We start from the raw sequence: 24,680 nt of genomic DNA, 5'->3' as shown, positions 1-24,680 counted from the left end.
GAGGAAGTGGACAACCGTGTGAGTGGAAGACAACAGTGTGTTCTCAATGTGCTACTGATGGGGTTTTACTGTGGCGTTATTTGCAAAACTGAAAAATTTAGAACAGTAAATATAACAAGGAAATCATTTTAATCACAGATTTTAAAACACTCTGTAACTTTTCACATATAATCAGCACTTTCCTGGTTTCTAATTATGTTAGATTCACCTGGGTTTTGTACCTAATGTCACAATATAAACAGTGTGTTAGATACAGTGGCTGCCTGGAGTACTCTTTTTTTTTTGTTACTAATAATTTCTGCATAGAACATACCCTGGTGCCAAAGTCTTGCTGCCGTTCACGCCAGTGGGATCTTATACTGCTGAAGGCACACCCAGCTGCGGGTTTCCCGAAGGCGAGGGGTGTGTTCAATGGGAAACCCCATTGACAACGGCAGGACCACATCCTGCTACCGGCACGAAACATGCTGCTGAGTGGCAGAAAGGTCCCGCCCTGGATTTCCATGTAAAAGGGGCATATTATGGGCAGGATTTTCCTCCCCCTCTGTGGCCTGTTTTGCAGCAGCGAGAGGTGGTGCACCACTTGCTGGCAGTGGCTGTTGTTAACGGAGTTTCCTGTTGAACTCATCCCTCACTGCCAGGAAACCCATGGCGGGGATGCACCGTTGGCAGGACTAAGATCCCGCCTGGGTAAATGCCAGGAAGATTTTGGCCTATGGCAGCACGGTAGCACAGTGGTTAGCACTGCTGCTTCACAGCTCCAGGGACCTGGGTTCGATTCCCGGCTTGGGTCACTGCCTGTTGCACATTCTCCTCGTGTCTTTGTGGGTTTCCTCCGGGTGCTCCGGTTTCCTCCCACAGTCCAAAGATGTGCGGGTTAGGTTGATTGGCCATGCTAAAATTTCCCCTTAGTGTCCTGGGATGTGTAGATTAGAGGGATTAGCGGGTAAAATATGTAGGGATATGGGGATAGGGCCTGGGTGGGATTGTGGTCGGTGCAGACTCGATGGGCCGAATGGCCTCTTTCTGTACTGTAGGGTTTCTATGATTCCTATGAGTGAGAAATTAGGGTAAAATAAGGTCAAATCAAATTAATTCTAAATTCCATTAAAAGAAGACAACTTCATTGATTCTTGATTATACCCTCATGATAAAGAAGATATTTTATAGATGTATAATTTTCTGTCCATGCATATCAGTCAGTCATTTTTGTTTGTTATTTTCCTGACAGCAGGTATTTGCATTTCAACTAAAATCAGTTGTTACCAGTCGTATTTCGTACGTTGGATCAACAGCTACAGGAAAAGAAAAGTCACTTGGGGCAATATTTTTCAGTGTTGTCCAATAAATCTTGCAGAGAAGCCATAATGTGCCGATTTGAATGCTACTAGCAATAGACTAACCAGCAGTATTTTCTTTCAGTGTTATTTACTTCAAACTATTCTCTCCCAATACAACCCATATTTGGAGGGTCCAAACCCAATAGTGAGCAGGTGGGTGTCCTTTTCCACAGTTCAACTGGTCATACAAAAATTCCACACCTCCTAGTGACAATATGGAAATGTATTTGATGCTTTACTGGTATCCTAACCCTTACACTTGTCACAAGAATGAGTCCATTCTTAAAGTAATAGGTGCCAATCTAACTAGTTCCAATTATGGACTGAAATACACAGACACAAAGTTTCAAGCACAATAATAGGCACACCTTTGCATAGCAAATGTAAACCATGTGAAGCAGAACCTTGGGATTCTTTATAAACTAGACACAACTGTCATTACTGATAAATTACATCCTCCTCGTCACTGTCCTCATTTGCCTGTCCATTCCTGAGCAGTAATTCCATATCAATATCTGTCATTGTCTTATTATGGAGTGTATCCATCCTTTTGTCTTTGGAGGAGTCTGGAAAGGAGAAAGACAATAATAGAAAAGCAAAGTCAGTGAAACCCTGAACGAGCAACAAAATCTGAAGCAAGACTCTATGAATTTGTAATATGCATTCCATTGGTTAGCTTTTGGCACTGTGTACGTATTAATAATAAGATTGTCATATATTTTAGATGGTACAGTAAGTCCTCAGTTTAAATCACCCCACTTAACATTGTTTTGTTTTAACGTAGTTTATTCTTTAGGCTTGTTTTTCTGATTTGTCCCCAAACACATCCCACCCTGTTCACACTGAGAATCCCAGGGGGGGGGATCTCGCAGTGCCGGGTTGAAGTCCAGCAGGTTTGTTTGGTGGCGGGGTCCACTGGCTTTCGGGGCGCTGCTCCCTCGTCGCGTGGGTGGGAGTTCTGTTCACAAACGCTGCTGCCATGTTCTGATGCTGGAGCCAACGCTGCCCTCACCAGAGGCTGTGGGGTGAGTAAAGGCCTGAGATCCAGGAGCAGGAGTGCATGGCAGTGATGTGAAGGAGCTCTATCCACGGTCCCTCACAGCTCCATCCACAGCCCTTTTTTCTCGGTGGAGACCCCCCCTGCAGACTGCCAGGAAGCGATCCAGGCTCAGGTGCAGCCTCCGGAGTTGGCCAGGGCCTTGGGTTAATGAGTCATTGCCTTGGGCTAGGGTGGGGATGAGGATGAGACGGGGGGGGGGGGGGGGGGGGGGGAGTGAGAGAGAGAGAGAGAGGGAGAGAAGGCAGACAGGCACACAGAATGGGAAAAGAAAGCTAGCAAAATTTTGAGCTGAGTTTTATGAGTGCTGTGGGTGAGACACAGAAGTTGTGCTGTTCAGAGCTTGTTTGAGTGATATCTAATTTCAACATATATTGTATTTCTGTTCTGTTCAGTGATTTATTTTGATTAGCAAGTGATTCCAGTGAGGTATGGACAGTGCTGCGTGTGGTACAGTTTTTCAGCTTTTACATAGTTTTTTTTCTGGACAAGAAATGCCTGAACGAACCCAGCTCCAGCTTCAACATTCATTCCTACAGGAACCTATGATTTACTTAAAGTCTCAATTTTCCGAAAAGCAACTATAACCTCAAGTGAGGATTTGCTGTGCAACTGCGATTTTATATTTTTGAGGAATTCCAATTAAAAAATCTAGAAGTCTGTGCAAAAAATCAATTAAAAATTGATTTGCATGAATTCTTTGAGACTGAATGAGATGGTGAGATCACCTGTGCTTCCGAACAGGATATCCTGATCCTACTTATTCTGCAAGTGAGAACAGCTCAAAATGTAAAGGCATGTCGCTACCCTGTGCCACTAACAAACCTGCACTTCCAAAAATAAGTTCAAAGCCTCCATCTCTCTTTATCCATAAACAAATAAATTTTGTTGAGGCTTCATTCAAGCAGAACAAGTTAAACCAGTACATCTGAAGCTGATGGTGAAGATAATTTTAAAGAAATACTCCCATCAGATCATGGCCAAACTTCAGGCTCAACTCCATTTATCCATCTTTGCTCAATACCTCCCTTACCCAACAATAATCCATTTATCATCGTCTTGAAATCTCTGATATGAATGCCCTAACATCCATAGTCTTTTGTGGAGGAAGACTTCCACTACCCATTGTATGGAAAAGTGTTCTCTCATTTAATTCCTGAATGATCCAGCTCTAAGATTATCTCCCCTGTTCTTAATTCCTTCACCACAGGAAACAGTTTCTCTGTATCCACATTACCAAATTCTGTTAATATCTCCTATACTCCAGGAAATAGAAGTTAGATTGTGCAAACATGTCCTCCTAATTTAATTCTTTAAATCCCTACTAAATGGAAAGGAAAAGCAGAGTACCAGAATATCATTTTACACTGAAGCTGCCACATGTGCTTTTTTAGTAAAAGGCTTTACAATTTATTTTGTTTGTTCCTGGAATGTTGGCAACACCAGTAAGGCAGTGTGTATTGTCCATCCCTAGTTGTGCCGAGGGCATCAAGTAAACCACTTTGTCTTTTGAATTAATACGTGTGTTTGTGTGAGTGAAGTCACAAGCATCCAGACCAACTTGGCAAGGCTGGTCCCTTCCCGAAAAGGACATCTGTCAATCAGTTGGCTTTTGATCTGGCAGCTTCAATGGTCAAATTAGTGGGCTTATTCAATTCAATGAACAATTTAAACTCTCAACATCTGGAATACTAATCTTGAACCACAAATAACTAAGATACCAAAGAATCACAGAATCCCTACAGTGCAGAAGAGGCCATTTGACCCATCAAGTCTGCACTGACTCCCTGAAGGCTCTCTCCCTTTCCCTATGCCTGTAACCCATCCCTGTAACACATTTACCAAGGCTAATCCCTCTAATATCCCTACACTTCTTGGGAGACTAAGGGGCAATTTAGAATGGCCAGTCAACCTAACCCACGCTGTGGGAGGAAACCCACGCAGACACGGAGAGAACGTGTATGCTCCACACAGGCAAACTCCATGCAGACAATCACCCAAGGCCAGAATTTAGCTGGATCCCTGGAGCTTTGAGGCAGCGGTGCTAAGACTATGCTATCATGCTGATTTCCCAATTCATAAATCAATAATAATTGAACCTAACCATTTGACCTTTTTACTGAAATTCACATTCATTCTACTACAATAAGATTTAGCTTGTAGTTCAAAAAGAAATAGCTTTACCTTCAGAATAAACAGCTTTAAGTGCAACATGTAGAGAGATTCCACAGAGACACATTGCAAATCCTAGCCAGTTTAACGTGCTCAATTTATCACCCATCACATGGCTAGCAAGGACCAGTGTGCACACTTCCTGCAAGAGAATAACAACGCTCCTTTAGGATCCATTTCCATAAGCTTGCTCTCCTTCCAGTGCACATAAGGCACAGTCCAAGAATATACTTGACCTTTTTGACATCACTTAACACCAGCTAAAATGGATTTTCTTGCTAGTTTCAATTGCACAGCAACTGAATGGATAATTGTTTTGGTTCAACTACAAATGGGACACCCACTCACTGCAGGTACAGTTACTTAGATTCTGTATAATTTCCATATGCATATAGGATTGAATCATAGAATCCCTACAGTACAGAAGGAGGCCATTTGGCCCATCGAGTCTGACTGCAATCCGACCCAGACCCTATCCCCTGCTATCCCCCTGACACTTGGGTCAATTTTTAGCATGGCCAATCAACTTAACCCACACATCTTTGGACACTTAAGTAAATAGCCTATAGGAAAGCAGTGATGATGAAATATTTAAACATTGCATTCTTTATTGCCTTATCAAAATAATAGGCTTAATTTTCAGCAGACTGCAATACAAAAGCAAGGAGGTCTTTTGAGCTCAGTTGTACACCTAGTCCGTCCTGCGATATATTCTCAGTAGGCACAAAGCTCAGCCTGTACGGCAGTGGGTGCTGGGAGAAGAGTTTAGAATATCATTTTTGTATGTGGAGACCAGTCAAAGAAAGTTTAAATTTCAAACAAATCTTCAACCCTGTCTTTTTTTACAAATAGGAATTTAAAACTGCAAGTTGAAATAGGTTATTTTGCCTTTTAGTTACCATTGTTCAGAAGTGTACATCCTACAAAGATATGCAACACCGAATAATCAAACTTAGCTGTCCCTTCATGAAATTTCAACAGAAATTCATTGTATTCTCACAGGATTCACTCCCTTTAGCTAAAGTTTCAGCCCTTCAAAAATAAGAACTTGAAAACTTAGAAGAATCTAGTATTAAACCAGAGCAATCTCTCATGGCAGCAGGATGTTATTTCTCAATTAAACTCAAGTGGAACTCACCTGGTTATTAGGTTTATCCATTCTATAGCTGAACAGTACAACTTGGAACGTCTCAGTTTCAATCCCTATATTCTGACTGAGCTGTGATATGTCCCATAGCTGAATAGTCTGTCAAAGCTGACAGACTGTCAACTGACTACTGGAGTTTCAAAGTCTAGGCTCACAACACCACACACATGTGGAGGACATGCCCCTGACTACATCAATGGGGATGAAGTGAACCTGTCAACAGCTTCAAGTTTCTCAGCGTCCAGATCACCAATAACCTGTCCTGGTCCCTCCATGCCCATGCTATAGTTAAGAAAGCCCACCAATGCCTCTACTTTCTCAGGAGGCTAAGGAAATTCGGCATGTCCGCTACAACTCTCTCCAATTTTTAAAGATGCACCATAGAAAGCATCCTTTTTGGTTGTATCACAGCTTGGCATAGCTCCTATTCTGACCAAAACTGCAAGGAACTACAAAAGGTGTGAATGGAGCCCAGTCCATCAGACAAACAATCCTCCCATCCGTTTACATTCCCACTGCCTCAGAAAAGCAGTCAGCATAATCAAGGACCCCATGCACTCTCTTCCACCTTCTTCCATAGGGAAAAAGGTACAAAAGTCTGAGATCACGTACCAACTGACTCAAAAACATCATCTTCCCTGCTGCGATCAGACTTTTGAATGGACCTACCTTATATTAAGGTGATCTTTCTCTATACCCTAGCTATGACTGTAACACTACATTCTGCATCCCCTCCTTTTCCTCTCTGCTATGTTCTCTATGAATGGTATGCTTTGTCTGTGTAGCGTGCAAGAAACAATACTTTTCACTGTAGAGTCATAATGTCAGAGGTTTACAGCATGGAAACAGGCCATTCAGCCCAACTTGTCCATGCCACCCATCTTTTTTAATGCCTAAGCTGGTCCCAATTGCCTGCGTTTGGCCCATATCCCTCTATACCCATCTTACTCATGTAACTGTCTAAATGCTTTTTAAAAGACAAAACTGTACCTGCCTCTATTACCACCTCTGGCAGCTTGTTCCAAACACACTCCACCCTCTGTGAAAAAATTGTCCCTCTGGACCCTTTTGTATTTCTCCCCTCTCACCTTAAACCTATGCCCTCTAATTTTAGACTCTCCTACCTTTGGGAAAAGATATTGACTATATAGCTGATCTATGCCCTTCATTATTTTATAGACTTCTATAAGATCACCCCTCAGCCTCCTCGGCTCCAGAGAAAAAAGCCCCAGTCTATCCAGCCTCTCCTTATAACTCAAACCATCAAGTCCCGCTAGCATCCTAGTAAATCTTTTCTGCACGTTTTCTAATTTAATAATATCTTTTCTACAATAGGGTGACCAGAACCGTACACAGTATTCCAAGTGTGGCCTTACCAATGTCTTATACAATTTCAACAAGACGTCCCAACTCTTGTATTCAATGTTCTGACCAATGGAACCAAGACTGCCAAATGCCTTCACCACTCTGTCCACCTGTGACTCCACTTTCAAGCAGTAATGAACCTGTACCCCTAGATCACTTTGTTCTGTAACTCTCCCCAATGCCCTACCATTAACTGAGTAAGTCCTGCCCTGGTTCAATCTATCAAAATGCATCACCTCGCATTTGTCTAAATTAAACTCCATCTGCCATTCGTCAGCCCACGGGCCCAATTGATCAAGATCACATTGCAATCCTAGATAACCACCTTCATTGTCCACTACACCACCAATCTTGGTGCCATCTGCAAACTTACTAACCATGCCTCCGATATTCTCATCCAAATCATTAATATATATGACAAATAACAGTGGACTCAGCACTGATCCCTGAGGCATACCACTGGTCACGGGCCTCCAGTTTGAAAAACAACCCTCTACAACCACCCTGTCTTCTGTCATCAAGCCAATTTTGTATCCATTTGGCTACCTCACCCTGGATCCCGTGAGATTTAACTTTGTGCAACAACTTACCACGTGGCACCTTGTCAAAGGCCTGGCTAAAGTCCATGTAGACGACATCAACTGCACTGCCCTCATCTACCTTCTTCGTTACCCTTCAAAAAACTCAATCAAATTTGTGAGACATGATTTTCCACTCACAAAGCCATGCTGACTGTCCCTAATCAGTCCTTGCGTCTCTAAATGCCTGTAGATCCTGTCTCTCAAAATACCTTCAACAACTTACCCACTACAGATGTGAGGCTCACTGGCCTGTCGTTCTCAGACATTTCCCTATAGCCCTTCTCGAACAAGGCACAACATTTGCCACCCTCCAATCTTCAGGCACCTCACCTGTGACTATCAATGATTCAAATATCTCTGCTAGGGGACCTACAATTTCCTCCCTAGTCTCCCACGGTGTCCTGGGATACACTTCATCAGGTCCCGGGGATTTATCTACCTTGTTGCGCTTTTAAGACTTCCAGCACCACCTCCTCTGTGATATGTACACTCCTCAAGACATCACTATTTCCCCAAGTTCCCTAACATCCGTGCTTTTCTCGACAGTAAATACTGATGAGAAATATTCATTTAGGATCTCGCCCATCTTTTGTGGATCCGCACATAGATGGCCTTGTTGATCCTAAAGAGATTCTACTTTCTCCCTAGTTACTCTTTTGCCCTTTATGTATTTGTAGAAGCTCTTTGGATTCTCCTTTGCCTTATCTGCCAGACAACCTCGTGTCCCCTTTTTGCCCTCCTGATTTCTCTCTCAACTCTACTCCTACACCCTTTATACTCTTCAAGAGATCCACTTGATCCCAGCTGCCTATTCATGTCATGTGCATAGGCATTCTGTCATGTCCTTCTTCTTGACCAGGACCTCAATATCCCGAGTCATCCGGGGTTCCCTACTTCTACCATCCTTGCCCTTCACTGTCAGAGGGATGTGCTTACCCTGAACCCTGGTTAACACACTTTTGAAAGCCTCCCACTTACCAGCCGTCCCTTTGCCTTCCCACAGACTCCCCCAATTAACTTTTGAAAGTTCCTGCCTGATACCATCAAAATTGGCCTTGCCCCAATTTAGAATTTTTGGTCAGACCTATCATTCTCCATAGTTATCTTAAAACTAATGGAATTATGGTCAGTGGTCCCAAAGTGATCCCTCACTAACACTTCTGTCACCTGCCCTTTCTTATTTCCCAAGAGGAGGTCAAGTTTTGCCCCCTCTCTAGTCGGGCCATCCACATACTGAATGAGAAATTCCTTTGCCCGACCCTGCTCTACAGCAGAACCAGGTGTGATGCCACAGGCCTGGCTGCTGCTGGTATCTTCCCCTGACAGGCTATCCCCCCATAACAGTATCCAAAATGGTATACCTGTTTGAAAGGGGAACACAGTAAGAAGTTTAACAGCATCAGGTTAAAGTCCAACAGGTTAACTTTAACCTGGTGTTGTTAAACTTCTTACTGTGTTTACCCCAGTCCAACGCTGGCATCGCCACATCATGAAAGGGGAATAGCCACAGGATACCAATGTATACCAATGCATGTTACAATATAAATCAAATCAAATAACGTTTTAAAAGGTTTGAGGAGCATTAGTAGTCAACTGGCACCTCATTTAAGTGGCCTCTCATCATGTGCAAGCCTATCCAGCAAGTATAGTATTACATAGTTTTACCAGTGCAGCAGGTCATTCAGCCACTGCATCTATGCTGGTGTTTATGCTCCATACAAGCCTCCATATCTCCTATTTCATCTAATTCCCATTAACAGTTCCTGCTTTTCTGCTTCATGTGTGCACATATCTTCTCCTTAAATACATCTATGCTTATTGCCTCAAGTGCATGTGGTAGTAAGATCTATATTCTAACCAAGGTATTACAATTCATGTTTCCTAATTCTGTCTCACCCATGAGTGGAAACATCTTCTCTACATTTACCCTATCAAACCCTTCCATAATCTACCAAATCGCCTCCCAGTCTTTCCCTTTCTGGAGAAAACAAAACCCAAAATGTTCAATCTTTTCTGATGATAGATTTAACCTCAAAGTTCTGGTATCATTCTGTAAGCACAGTAAGAAGTCTCACAACACCAGGTTAAACTCCAACAGGTTTATTTGGTAGCACAAGCCACAAGCTTTCAGAGCGCTGCTCCTTCATCAGGAGCAGCGCTTGATGATGACCTTGTTGATCCTACATCACCTGATGAAGGAGCAGCTCTGAAAGCTTGTGGCTTGTGCTACCAAATAAACCTGTTGGACTTTAAACTGGTGTTGTGAGACTTCTTACTGTGCTTACCCCAGTCCAACGCCGGCATCTCCACATCATTCTGTAATCTCAACATCCTTTTTATATCAGAGACCAGTTCATTCTAAGGCAAGTGTGATTTAGTAAGAAGTCTCACAACACCAGGTTAAAGTCCAACAGGTTTATTTGGTAGCACAAGCCACTAGCTTTCGGAGCGCTGCCCCTTCAGGTAAGTGGGAGTGCCTGATGAAGGGGCAGCGCTCCGAAAGCTAGTGGCTTGTGCTACCAAATAAACCTGTTGGACTTTAACCTGGTGTTGTGAGACTTACTGTGTTTACCCCAGTCCAACGCCGGCATCTCCACATTAAGTGTGATTTAACCAAGGTTCTGTACAAGCTTAATATAACTTCTGTTTTTCAATGCTGCCCCATAGAAATGAATTTTATTTACTTTTTAATGGCCTTATTAACCTGTGTTACCATGTTTAGGAATTTGTGTATCTTTCCTCCCAGTTCTCTCTGCTCATCTATCCCTTTAAGACACTTATTTTCTAAGGAGTACATGACCTCCATATTATTCCTACCAAAATAAACCACCTCTCACAGATCTATGAAGAAGTTCATTTGCAAATTACACACCTATTCTCCAAGTTTATTAATTTCTTCCTGCATTTTGTACAGTTCTCTATATTAATTGTATGCCCTCATTTGGTGTGGTCTGTAAATTTTTACATTTTATTTCCAATTCATGAGTCCACAACATTGGTCCCCGCACCACTTCTCACATTTTTGTCTATCAGCGGGATGGCACCATGGTCCAGTTGGATTTGGGTGAGGGAATAAAATTGAAACACAAAGACTTCTTTTCTTTACAGATGTCAACTGACTCGTGCAGTATATTTCCAGTACTTTCTAGTTTTAATACAGCCAAACTGATTCTATTCCCAATCACATACTTTCAAGCAGGGGTTGCTTGGATAGCCACATACAAAAAAAGTCTTTTTTTTAAGAAAAAACATATTTTTGCACATCAAATGATGATTACAGCATGGATTATGTTTGCAACCTATGTGCCATCACGATCAGCCACGTTCTGAGAATTTCCAGCCACTCCTATAACAATGGGCCAATAGAGATCCAATGTAATGTCCCAATGTAACTTTCTCTCTCAAATGCCAAATGATCCAGATGGCATTCTTAGGATGGTGGTTTTTATTTCAGATCACAGCACGCACCTTCAATTCTTTTTGTTTTCATTGTCTGAACAAACACTTGATGACCGAAGTGGCTCACCTTAAAAATTCCTGCTACAGATAGGGTCAAGCTGGATGTTTTAGAAACGAGCAGGAATTCAGAGAAGCACAGTCCAAATGCCAGAAAGCCTCCTGCTGCCAACACAAACATCATATGCAGCAAAGTTGATGTCTCGTGGTAACGAAACAGTTTCTCCGAGGCAGACAGGCTTAGTCCTTGAGAAAGGGAAAACTCAATGTTAGTTGAGCACAGAGGACCAGCTAAGCAATAGCGACCCACTTTTAATACACAATTATAAGGGGCAATTTTCAGCCCATGTCCTCCATCAGAGAGGACAGCGACACGGGTGGAAAATATGAAGAGAATTAGGAAATGTCGGTGACGTCATGAGGTTCATGCCCACAAAGGGCAAGTACCTCATTTTAATCGACCTAAATAATTTTTACAGGATTAACTAGCCCCCCGCCCTCCCCCCCCCCCCCCCCGGACTACATGATCCTCCCCCTTACTGAATCATAGAATCCTACAGTGCAGAAAGAGGCCATTCGGCCCATCGAGTCTGCACCAACCACAATCCCACCCAGGCCCTATCCACATATCCCTACACATTTACCCACTAACCCCTCTAACCTATGCATCCCGGGACACTAAGGGGCAATTTAAAATGGCCAATCAACCTAGCCCGCACATCTTTGGACTGTGGGAGGAAACCGGAGCACCCGGAGGAAACCCACGGAGAATGTGCAAACTCCACACAGACAGCGATCTGAGCCAGGATTCGAACCCAAGTCCCTGGAGCTGTGAAGCAGCAGTGCTAATTATTGCCTGGAGTCCTACCACCTGGATCAACACCAGAGATGCCAAACAATTCTTTTGTTTAATACATTTAATTATTACAATCAAAACATGGCTTTGAGGTATTGCTAGAAGTTTTTAAAGAAAATAGAACAAATATAACAATTTGTGACACTCCAAGTAGAGTCTCGAAAGCAAACAAACACAAAGTTGCACTGAGACAATGCAATGCACACTGCAATCCCATTAGGCAGGGTACAGGATATCATATGTACACTGATTACAGTGATCTTTATTTGGTCTTTGCTGTTCTTTGCTCAGTCCTGCAGCGTATTGGCCATTATGTCAGCAAAACACTCAAACATACCTTCATTGAACAGAAACAATGGGAAAAGGCCAATGAACATCAGTGGCTGGAGATGGTACATCGTGTCAATGGGATTCTGTAAACCTGAGTGAGACAAATTAAAGTTTAGCCATTTTGTTACAGTTTTCCTGGGAAAACTGAAATAACAAATATCCACTGCAAATGGTTTTATAATAGCCAAAATAAAGCCAAAGCCATGGAAAAAGAAAGGAAAATAATAGAACATAGAAAATAGAATATAGAAAAAATACAGCACAAACAGGCCCTTCGGCCCACAAGTTGCGCCGGTCATGTCCCTACCTACCTAGGCTTATATATAGGCTTACCTTAACCCTCAATCCTATTAAGTCCCATGCACTCATCCAGAAGTCTCTGAAAAGACCCTATTGAGTTTGCCTCCACCACCACTGACGGCAGCCGATTCCACTCACCCACCACTCTCTGAGTGAAAAACTTACCCCTGACATCTCCTCTGTACCTACTCCCCAGCACCTTAAACTTGTGTCCTCTCATAGCAGCCATTTCAGCCCTGGGAAAAAGCCTCCGAGAATCCACCCGATCTGTACATCTCAACATCTTGTACACCTCTATCAGGTCACCTCTCATCCTTCGTCTCTCCAAGGAGAAAAGACCGAGCTCCCTCAGCCTATCCTCATAAGGCATGCCAACCAATCCAGGCAACACTCTTGTAAATCTTCTCTGGACCCTTTCAATCATTTCCACATCCCTCCTGTAATGAGGCGACCAGAACTGAGCACAGTACTCCAAGTGGGGTCTGACGAGGGTCTTATAAAGCTGCATCATTATCTCCCGACTCCTAAACTCAATCCCTCGATTGATGAAGGCCAGCACACCATACGCCGCCTTAACCACCTCCTCTACCTGCGAGGCCGATTTAAGAGTCCTATGGACCCGGACCCCAAGGTCCTTCTGATCCTCTACACTGCTAAGAGTCTTACCCTTGATATTATACTCCTTCATCCCATTTGACCTGCCAAAATGGACCACTACGCATTTATCCGGGTTGAAGTCCATCTGCCACTTCTCCGCCCAGTCTTGCATCCTATCTATGTCACGCTGCAGCTTCTGACATCCCGCCAACCTATCCACAACACCACCAACATTTGTGTCGTCGGCAAACCTACCAACCCATCCCTCCACTTCCTCATCCAGGTCACAGGGGCGGCACAGTGCTTAGCACTGCTGCTTCACAGCTCCAGGGACCTGGGTTCGATTCCCGGCTCGGGTCACTGTCTGTGTGGAGTTTGCACATTCTCCTCGTGTCTGCGTGGGTTTCCTCCGGGTGCTCCGGTTTCCTCCCACAGTCCAAAGATGTGCGGGTTAGGTTGATTGGCCATGCTAAAATTTCCCCTTAGTGTTCTGAGATGCGTAGGTTAGAGGGATTAGCGGGTAAAATTGTAGGGATATGGGGGTGGGATTGTGGTCGGTGCAGACTCGATGGGTCGAATGGCCTCTTTCTGCACTGTAGAGCTCTATGATCTATGATTTATGCAAATGACAAACAGCAAGGGTCCCAGAACAGATCCCTGGGGCACTCCACTGGTGACCGACATCCATTCAGAAAAAGACCCATCTATACCCACTCTCTGCCTTCTGCAGGCAAGCCAGTTCTGAATCCACAAGGCCAGCCCCTTGGATCCCATGCCCTCTCACTTTCTCGAGAAGTCTTGCATGGGGGACCTTATCGAGCGCCTTGCTGAAGTCCATGTAAACCACATCTACCGCTTTTCCTTCGTCAATGTGTTTAGTCGCATTTTCAAAGAACTCCACCAGGCTCGTAAGGCACGATTTGCCTTTGATAAAGCCGTGCTGACTACTTTTGAGCATACTAAACTTCTCTAAATGTTCATAAATCCTGTCCCTCAGGATCTTCTCCATCAAATTACCAACTACTGAGGTTAGACTCACCGGTCGGTAATTTCCTGGGCTATCCCTATTCCCTTTCTTGAATATAGGAACCACATCCGCAATCCTCCAGAACCTCTCCCGTCTCCATCGACGACGCAAAGATCATCGCCAGAGGCTCTGCAATCTCTTCCCTCGCCTCCACAGTAACCTGGGGTACATCCCATCCGGTCCCGGAGACTTATCTATCTTGATGCTATTCAAAATTTCCAACACATCCTCTTTCTTAATGTCCACATACTCAATCTTTTCAGTCCGCCTCAATCCTGTAGTACAACCACCCAGGTCTTTTTCCACCGTGAATACCGAGGTAAAATATTCATTCAGCACCTCTGCTATTTCTTCCGGTTCTGTACAGACTTTCTCACCTTCACCTTTTATAGGTCCTATTCCTTCACATCTCATCCTTTTACTCTTCACATATTTATAGAACGCCTTAGGGTTCTCCTTAATCTTACCTGCCAAGGCCTTCTTGTGACCCCTTCTGGCTCTCCTAATTTCTTTCTTAAGTCCCTTCCTACAAGCCGTATACTCATCTGGATCCCTATCATCGCCTAGCTCTCTGAACCTTTTGTACGCTTTCCTTTTCTTTCTCACTAGGTTCAGCGCAGCTTTCGTGCACCACGGTTCCCGTAACCTACCAACACCTCCCTGTCTCATCGGAACGTTGTCGTGCAGAACTCCAGACAAACATTCCTTGAAAATCTGCCACCTTACTTCAGTACTTTTCCTCGAGAATGCTTCCTTCAAATTTACGCCTCTAATCTCCTGCCTGATGGCTTCATATTTCCCCTTACTCCAGATAAACACTTTCCTAGCTTGCCTGATCCTATCTCTTTCCAATGCTAGTGTAAAGGAGATAGAGTTATGATCACTATCCCCAAGATGCTCCCCCACTGAGAGATCCGACACCTGTCCAGGCTCATTAGCTGGTACCAGATCGAGTACAGCCTCTCCTCTTGTAGGCTTATCCACATGCTGTGTCAGGAAACCCTCCTGAACACACCTAACAAACTCCTCCCCATCCAAACCCCTTACCCTAGGGATGTTCCAATCGATGTTTGGGAAATTAAAGTCTCCCATCACGACAATCCTGTTATTCCTACATTTCTCCAGGATCTGTTTCCCTATCTGCTCCTCAACATCCCTGTTACTATTGGGCGGCCTGTAGAAAACACCCAGCAAAGTTATCGACCCTTTCCCGCTCCGAACTTCCACCCACAGAGACTCCGTAGACAATCCCTCCACGGCTTCCACCTTCTCTACAGCTGTGACACTATCCCTGATAGTGCCTCCCTCTCTGTCCTTTCTGAAACATCTGAAACCCGGCACCTGAAGTATCCAGTCCTGTCCCTGTCCCCAAGTCTCCATAATGGCCACCACATCACACTTCCAAGCATCGATCCACACTCTAAGCTCATCCACTTTATTCGCTACAGTCCTGGCGTTAAAATAGACACATCTCAAACCTTTGGTCTGAGCGCTCCCCTTCTCCATCACCCGTCTAATCTCCCTCTTACACTGTCTACAATCCTTCTCTATTTGTGGGCTAACCTCCTCGCTCTCAGTTACCTCATCACGATTCCCTCCCCCCAACCTTTCTAGTTTAAAGTCTTCCCAGTAGCCTTAGCCAACCTTCCTGCCAGGATATTGGTCCCCCTGGGATTCAAGTGCCACCCATCTTTTTTGTACAGGTCACACCTTCCCCTAAAGAGGTCCCAATGATCCAGGAACCTGAATCCCTGTCCCCCGCTCCAGTCCCTCAGCCACCATACCATCATAGTCATCATACCGGCAACAACTGCAATTACGAATATTCTGGCAGGTAGCAGACACGACTTGATCACTAATAAATAAACATTTGGGTGGCACAGTGGTTAGCAGTGCTGCCTCATAGCGCCAGGGACCTGGGTTCAATTCCTGGCTTGGGTCACTGTCTGCGTGGGTTTCCTCCCACAGTCCAAAGATGTGCGGGTTCGGTGGATTGACCATGCTAAATTGTCCCTTAGTGTCAGGGAGACTAGCTAGAGTAAATGCATAGGGATAGGGCCTGGGTGGGATTGTGATTGGTGCAGACTTGATGGGCTGAATGGCCTCCATCTGCACTGTACGATTCTATGATTCTACAATCCCGCCCCATCAAAGCGAAAATTATGCATGTGGGGGGGATGGAGCCATTTCCATGGAGATGTGTCTACCAAATCAGGAGATTTTCCAATTTGAGCTTTCCACCTCCATGGCAAACATCCAACCCCTACAGTACACGGTTTCAAGCTGTAATAATTCAATTTCCTTTCCTTCTGTCCACCCTCCACCTCAGAGTACATATGTGTCAGGTACATTCAAAAAGGGCCCCAATTCAGTTTAGTGTCAAACTGGTTATCAGTCACATTTTAGAAGTGGTGCACTGTAGTTCATTCAACCAACGATATGCCAAACAAGAAAGCATGATTGTTTTCATTGTTGGCAGCTGAATTCTGCTAGTTTGACAGGGCCAAACACAGTCTCGCTTTGAGTCTCTGTTCAACTGAAGTCTGACCTAGTTTTACCGGCAACAACAGATGAGATGGGCACATTGATGTGTCTGTCATTCCTCCCAGCTCACAGGCATGGGAGTTTGGTGCTGAATGCCACTGGATAAAAGGGATGAGTAATCTAGGTGCAACAGTTTTAATATATAATGAGTAGATAAAATAGGGAGCCACTTACAGTGAGCAGAGCAAGCAATTACTCCCCTATTGTTTCCTTGAGAGATCACTTTTATTGCACTTAAGGATGCAGTAATTAATTTCCACTACCTCTGCTTGGCTATTTGTATTTGCAATGCAGTTATACGAAGTGAAAGAGGTATAAAAAAATAATTGAACAGACTCATTAATGGAATGTTGTCTTGTATCTCAAAGGGAATGGAATACAAAGGGCCTGATTTTACTATTTTGATTCTAAGTTCTGGGCGGACTTGAAACTGTGAGTGTTTCAGATCCTTCTTCCTATCCCCCCCAATGAGCCCCTTTGTGCTTGCCCTCTAAGGGCCTCCACCTGATACTCTGCAGGAGTCACGCCACCAAGACAGGGGGTGGTGAGCCAGACTTCCGGGTCCTCATCCTCTTTGAGGAGCGGGCGCTGGAGCTCTCCAGAGAAGGGGAGATGCAGGCTGTCAGTCAAGATGTGAGCATCTGTCATTCCTTCAATCACTTTGAGGCAACTTCTTGGGAGCACGAGTTACGGGACAAAGTTTAAAGGAGATGTATGAGGTATGTTTATTTGCACAGAGGGTAGTGGGTGCTTGGAACTCACTGCCAGGGGAGGTCATGGATGCAGATACGATAGTGACCTTTAAGGGGCATCTCTACAGCTTTGTGAATGGGATGGGATTGGAGGCATATGGTCTCCGGAAGGGTAAGGGGTTACAGATCAGACAGGCAGCCTGGTCGCTACAGGCTTGGAGGGCTGAAGGGCCTGTTCCAGTGATGTAATTTTCTTGATTCTTTGATCTATGTTCTGTGGAGACATGTGAATCATGTGTCTGGCATCCCGGATTCCTTTTCCTCCCTTGCACTTAGCCTTTTGCCTGTGTTACAGGGACACCCCAGGGTCTACTGGAACACAGGCCCCTGCTGCAGCTCCCACTCATCTGACAAGTCCTTGGAGGATATGGGTGAAGGGACCTCCGAGGGTGGCACCGTTTTGGTGTCAGTTGCCACCTCACAACTCACCATCCTTGACACTGACATGTCGGTGAGTCCAGTTAGTGTTGAGGCTTCTGGGTCACTCCCTGGTGAGCACGACACATCTGATAATGTATATCGGCTGGAGGAGGGAATGTCCGAGGCCTCTGGCATGCGGGGGCCTGCCGGAGGCGAGGACTCAGCTGGCCCCAGGCTACATGCTAGCCCTCTGAGATCACTTCTCCCTCAGCTGCTGGAGATGCAGCAACAGAGCCAGGGAATGCAGGAGGGGCTGACGGCCACACTGGACCAACTGCGAGGCTGTTGGGAGGAGTCTCAAAGCTTTCAGGTGGACCAGTTATTGCCTGTCTTGCATGCTTCCCAGGCTAATACTGCAGGGGTGGCATCTGCAGTGGAAAGCCTGGGGTAGGAGATCCTCACCATGAGTGGCAGGCTCCAAGTGATGGCCGAGTCACACCGGCCACAGCTGAGGGACTCAACAGGCTTCTCAAGATTCTGCGGCCCATGGCTGAGAGGCTCAAGAGCTTGTTGGAGAGCCAGTGGAACAGTGATGAGACATAGTGGGCTATGGCAGCAGCCGTTAAGAATGTGGCCCAGTCTCAGACGGTCATGCCTGAGGGGTTGCAGAGCGCGGCCCAGTCTCAGAGGGCACTTGCTGTGGCCATTGAGAGGTGGTCCCCGACTCAGGTGGCCATCGCAGAGGGCTCGACCACCATGGATAGGACGCAGGTGGTCCTCCACAACTGGCAGTGCCAGATGACGCCGGAGTTTCTGGAGCTCACTGCAGAAGCACTGATGTCCCATGGAGTGACCCAGGGGCCCACAGGAACCCCAAGGGAAGAGGAAGGATTCGAGCCCATGCCGGAGCCTTCCAGCCAGGAGACTGTGGCTGTGGCTACACCTTCTGACTCCCCCTTTCCTGACACTGGGGCATCTGAGGGGCAGTGGTAATAAGAGGGTGCCATGGAAACATCCAGACATCTGGAAGCAGGCCAGGGCCCTCAAGGTCCAGGGCCTCCAGAGGACGCCTGCCAGGCACATCACAGGCCACGGGCATGGTAGCCACCTCCGATGTACATTCTGGGAAGTCACTGAGATGTACTGATAGGTTAAGAAGTTGTAGTTGCACTGAGTTGGCATGGGTGAAGGCTACACGAGTTAGAAAGATACTTCAACACCATAATGTTTTCTGTTCACAAGTTTTTATGTTGAACATCTTATTTAAACACCTTTATTGTAAATAAATGTTTTTTCACCACCCACCTGTGATTAATTTGTCTCAGATTTGTCTCGAATAGGAATCCTCTTTCATTGATGATCGCCGGAGGGATGCTTCATGTTGATGTCAGTTGGGGAGGCCCCTCAATGCTGTGTCACTGAGAAAAGGAAGGCATTGGTTCCCCAGACCCCATGAGCGATTCCCTCCCATCCCCCCACCCCACCCACCCACCCCAGGGCTCTGTATGGGGGTTTCAGATCCCTTACCCACTACACAGACTTGGGCTTATGTGACAGTGTGCATGTGGAGCTCAGGTAGGAGTCAGACTAGTTTGCACCAGGGCATCATCATAATGATGCTTAGCGAGTCACCATCACCCTCCTGCCTGCCAAAAAACTCACTAACACAGAGTACCCAGGCCCACCACTCTGGTATGACAATGTACAGAATATAAAGGAATTTGGGGTGGGGGAGGGGAAGGAACCCACAGACCCAAACCCGTAGCAAGTGAACCGCTTGGTGATCAGGGCCTCCCCTGCCGCCCTCGCATGCCGCATTTGGCTGACAGCCCTTGAGCGCCTGGTTAGTGTTCCTCGGCTGCTCTTCCTCATCCTCCTCCTCCTCCTGCTGGTCATCCTCATCCTCCTCCTCCTCCTGCTGGTCATCCTCATCATCCTCCTCCTGCTGCTCATTCTCATCCTCCTGCTGCTCATTCTCATCCTCCTGCTGCTCATCCTCCCCAGCGACGCCCAGCTGGTCAACCTCCACGGTCCTCCTCCTCCTTCAAGAGGTCACCTCTCTGTAGAGCCAGATTGTGCAAGGCACAGCAGGTGACTACTATGCGGGAACAGATCACTGGGCTGTATTGGAGGGCCCCACCAGATCAGTCCAGGCACCGAAATCACATCTTGAGGAGTCCAATGCACCTCTCCACTATCGCGCGGGTGGCTACATGGGCCTCATTATAGTGGGTCTCCGCCTCAGACACAGGCCTCCGCACAGACATCATCAGCCATGTCCAAAGCGGGTAACCCATATCATCCAGGAACCACCCTCGCAGCCTGGGCTCCTCCTCGAATGCCTCCGGGATGTCCGAGCTCCTGACAATGAAGCTCTAATGCACACTGCCTGGGTGTCTGGCGCAGACGTGCATGATGGTCATATTATGGTTGCACACTCGCTGAAGTGGATCCCCTTCCTATTTACAGATCTTCGTGGATTCTGTAGGGGGGCTTTGAGGGTGACATGTGTGCAGTTGATCGCCCCCTAAACATTAGGCACCCCCCCAATGGCTGCGAACCCTGCAGCCCAGGCTTCCTGCTGCATCTGGTCCAGTTTGAAGTTGATGAACTGGCCAGCCCGGACATTCATGGTTTCAATGACCTTCCTCACACAGGTGTGCATGGCAGATTGGGAAATGCCACAGACATCTTCGCTTGCCTCGCGCCCCCCACCCCCACCCCCCACCCCCACCCCCACCCCCCTGACCTCAGGTCCTGCAATAGGTTGCACAGGTGTTGCACGGTCTCCTTCCGGAGACGTCAGCGGCACATGCATGCGTTGCGAGCACTTGGCAGAGCCTGCAACTGCAAGGCCGTAACAGCCGCCCAAAACACTGAGGACTTAATTAGAGATGCCTATGTCACGGGTATCAGGTCAAACTATATCCGACAACGACTGCTGGAACAGGGTGGGCTTGACCTACAAAAGACTGTGGCGCTTGCCGACTCGTTAGAGGTGGCCTTCCATAATCTCGAGGCCTACATCCCCGACCACGGGGGCGGCCACCGCCACCTCTGTACTCGGGAGGGCCGCAGGCCTACGCCACGCCACGTCCCACCAATGACCCGACCGCTGCGGCAGTCTGAGGAGGCCCAAAGTGATACTTCTGCGGCCTGGGGAAGCACCCTCGACAACGCTGCCCAGCGAAGGATGCGATCTGCTCCGGATGTGGAAAGAAGGGCCATTATGTGAAGCCCAGTAGCACCGCGTGCGACCCGTGGGGGCTGCCATCTTGGGCGCGGTAGCCGCGTGTGAGCCGTGCGGTCCGCGATCTTGGATGCCATCAGCCGCGTGTGAGCCGTGCAGGCCGCCATCTTGGATGCCATCAGCCTCGTGTGAGCCGTGCGGGCCACCATCTTGGACGCCATCAGCCGTGTGTGGGCCATGCGGGCCGCCATCTTGGACACTGTCAGCCGCATGCGACTACTCGCAAAATCCAACGGTGGCTTCAATTACGCTGGACCAATCCAGGCCTCACCAACTCGCCAGGTCCATGATGGACATCGAGGTAAACGTCGCATTACAAACTGTTTGTTTGACTGTGGGAGTACGGAGAGCTTTATTCACCCCAACACAGTGAGTCGCTACGCCCTTTCAGAACTGCCAGTGAAGCAAACGATCTCCATGGCTTGAAAGTCCCACTCGGTGGATGTCCTCGGGTACTGCGTGGCGACCCTGACTGTACGGGGCAGTGTACAAAAATTTCAGGCTCCTCGTGCTGCCACACCTCTGCGCCACAGTACTCCTGGGGCTAGATTTCCTGAGTCACCTTCAGAGCGTCACCATGGAGTATAATGGGCCTTTTCCCCCGCTCTCCGTTTGCAATCAGCAGTTCTTAGATCGCCCACCGCGCACCACCTGCGGCCTCTCGACCCTTGGAGTCGCCCCTCCCTCACTGTTTGAAAATCTCACCCCGATTGCAAGCCCATCGCCACCAAGAGCAGACGGTACAGTGCTGGAGACAGAGCTTTTATCAGGTCCGAAGTGCAACGGCTCCCAGGGGAGGGGATCATTGAGGCCAGTACCAGCCCCTGGAGAGCCCAAGTAGTAGTTGTTAAAACTGGGGAGAAACATCGCATGGTCATTGACTACAGTCAGACCATTAACCGATACACGCAGCTGGACGCGTACCCCCTTCCCCGCATATCTGACATGGTTAATCAGATTGCGTAATATCGGGTGTTCTCCACCATCGACTTAAAATCTGCATACCATCAGCTCCCTATCCACCCGGAGGACCACCAATATACTGCCTTCGAGGCGGATGGCTGCCTCTATCACTTCCTTAGGGTCCCCTTCGGCGTCACCAACGGGGTCTCGGTTTTCCAGCGTGAGATGGGCCGAATGGTAGACCAGAACGGGCTGCGGGCCACCTTCCTGTACCTGGATAACGTCACCATCTGCAGCCATGATCAGCAGGACCATGACGCCAACCTCCACAAATTCCTGCACACCGCCACACTCCTAAATCTGACCTATAATAAGGAGAAGTGCGTATTCCACACACACCGCCTCACCATCCTTGGTTGTGTTGTCGAAAACGGGGTCATCGGTCCCGATCCCGACCGCATGCGTCCCCTCCTGGAACTCCCCCTCCCCACCAGCCTAAAAGCACTGAGGAGATGCCTGGGCTTCTTCTCGTATTACGCTCAGTGGGTCCCCAATTATGCGGATAAAGCCCGTCCGCTCATCAAATCCACCTCTTTTCCCCTGACGGCAGAGTCCCGCCTGGCCTTCAACCGCATCAAAGCAGACATCGCGAAGGCCACGATGCACACTGTAGACGAATCCATCCCATTCTAGGTGGAGAGCGATGCGTCTGACTTCGCCCTAGCCGCCACCCTTAACCAGGCGGGCAGACCCGTGGCCTTCTTCTCACGAACCCTCCAAGGCCCTGAAATTCGACACTCCTCTGTCAAAAAGGAGGCCCAAGCCATAGTGGAAGTGTAGAGCACTGGCAAAACTACTTAGCTGGTAAACGATTCACTCTACTCACGGACCAACGGTCCGTTGCATTCATGTTTAATAACACGCAGCGGGGCAAGATCAAAAACGATAAAATATTGAGGTGGAGAATCGAGCTCTCCACTTACAATGATGACATCTTATACCGGCCCGGGAAGCTCAATGAGCCCCCAGACACCCTGTCCCGGGGAATAAGTGCCAGCGCACAAATAGACCAATTGCAGGCTCTCCACAACGACCTCTGCCACCCGGGGGTCACCAAGTTTTTTCACTTCATTAAAGACCGTAACCTGCCCTACTCCATTGAGGAAGTCAGGTCTATAACCAGACACTGCCAGGTCTGTGCAGAGTGCAAGCTGCACTTCTATCGGCCAGACAGAGCACACCTCATAAAAGCCACCCGCCCTTTCGAACGCTTAAGCGTCGACTTCAAGGGCCCCCTCCCCTCTTCTGACCGCAACATATACTTCCTCAACGTCATTGACGAATATTCACGTTTCCCCTTCGCTATTCCCTGCCCGGACATGACCTCGGCCACGGTCGTCAGGGTCCTGCACAGCCTCTTCACCCTGTTCGGTTTCCCTAGCTATATCCATAGCGACCGGGGATCCTCCTTTATGAGTGATGAGCTGCGACAGTACCTGCTCTCCAAAGGCATAGCCTCGAGTAGGACCACCAGCTGCAACCCCAGGGGGAACGGACAGGTAGAGAGGGAGAACGCGACAGTCTGGAAGGCCATTTTACTAGCTCTGAGATCTAACGGTCTTCCAGTCACCCGCTGGCAAGAGGTCCTCCCTGATGCACTACACTCGATTAGATCACTCCTTTGCACAGCTACCAATGCTACCCCTCATGAAAGAATGTTTGTTTTCCCCAGAAAGTCCTCCTCGGGGACCTCACTACCGTCGCGGCTGACGTCCCCAGGCCCTGTCCTGCTCCGGAAGCACGTGAGGGCCCATAAGTCGGACCCCCTGGTCGAAAGGGTCCAACTCCTCCACACCAACCCCCAATACGCCTATGTGGCGTACCCCGATGGGCGGGAGGACACGGTCTCTATTCGAGACCTGGCACCCACAGGTGCCCCAGGGACCACTACGACTCACAACCCCACACCCCAACCCCCGTATACAGCACGCCTGAGCCCCAGGATCTGCCACCACGCACGCGACAATCGAAAGGGACTACAGACGACTCGAGCGACTACGGCCTGGCACCTGAACCAACACCGCGGCCACCGGAACTGACACCATAACCGGCACTACGGCGGTCGCAGCGGCAGATCAAGCCCCCAGAGAGACTGAATTTGTAATTCTGTAAATATCGTTCCACCCACCTCACCCCCGCCGGACTCTTTTTTAAAAACAGGGGGTGAATGTGGTAAACCACTGTTAGCTTACTGCCTGTGTGTGTGACATGCCTGGACACATCCCTGCCGGCCCTGCCCGGGACTCCTCCCCCCCTGGTCCAGGTATAAAGGTGACTGCTCCCCACCCCCTGCCTCAGTCTCTGGACCAGTTCATCGGCATGGGTGTGCTCCAAGTCTTTTGCTAATAAAAGCCTATTTGTTCTTGCATACAAACTAGTCTTTGCTTGATTGATGGTGCATCACAATGCAACTTCACAATTGAATCTCCCACAGTCTGTGCAATGCAAAGGTCACAACCGTGAATATAATTAAAAGCTCGGGGGCAGGGCCTATTCACGCCAGCATCTGACAGTTCCGGGCCTCTGCGCATGCGCAGAGACCCCCGCAGTGCTGCCCGTCCCACGGCCCGATCGCGGCCTCCG

The 24,680-nt window shown here is 47.7% G+C and overlaps 1 protein-coding gene across 2 annotated transcripts in view; it reads right to left on the bottom strand.

Moving 5' to 3' along the window:
* Window positions 1-1,421: 1,421 nt before the first annotated feature.
* The window catches only part of LOC144488024 (solute carrier family 35 member C2-like), a 36,236-nt gene continuing 12,977 nt past the window's right edge, over window positions 1,422-24,680 (bottom strand). For both annotated transcript variants that reach the window (XM_078206040.1, XM_078206041.1), the window contains exons 4-7: window positions 12,312-12,395; window positions 11,189-11,364; window positions 4,582-4,711; window positions 1,422-1,906 (exon numbers count right to left, since the gene is read on the bottom strand). In XM_078206040.1, coding sequence (XP_078062166.1) covers window positions 1,779-1,906; window positions 4,582-4,711; window positions 11,189-11,364; window positions 12,312-12,395 — 518 coding nt within the window. In that variant the 3' untranslated portion in view covers window positions 1,422-1,778. The remainder of the gene's footprint in view (window positions 1,907-4,581; window positions 4,712-11,188; window positions 11,365-12,311; window positions 12,396-24,680) is intronic.

Source organism: Mustelus asterias, unplaced genomic scaffold, assembly GCF_964213995.1.
Source record: "Mustelus asterias unplaced genomic scaffold, sMusAst1.hap1.1 HAP1_SCAFFOLD_1222, whole genome shotgun sequence".
Lineage (NCBI taxonomy): Eukaryota > Metazoa > Chordata > Chondrichthyes > Carcharhiniformes > Triakidae > Mustelus > Mustelus asterias.
The sequence above is the reverse complement of the archived record's forward strand: the minus strand, read 5'-3'. Positions and strand labels throughout refer to the sequence as shown.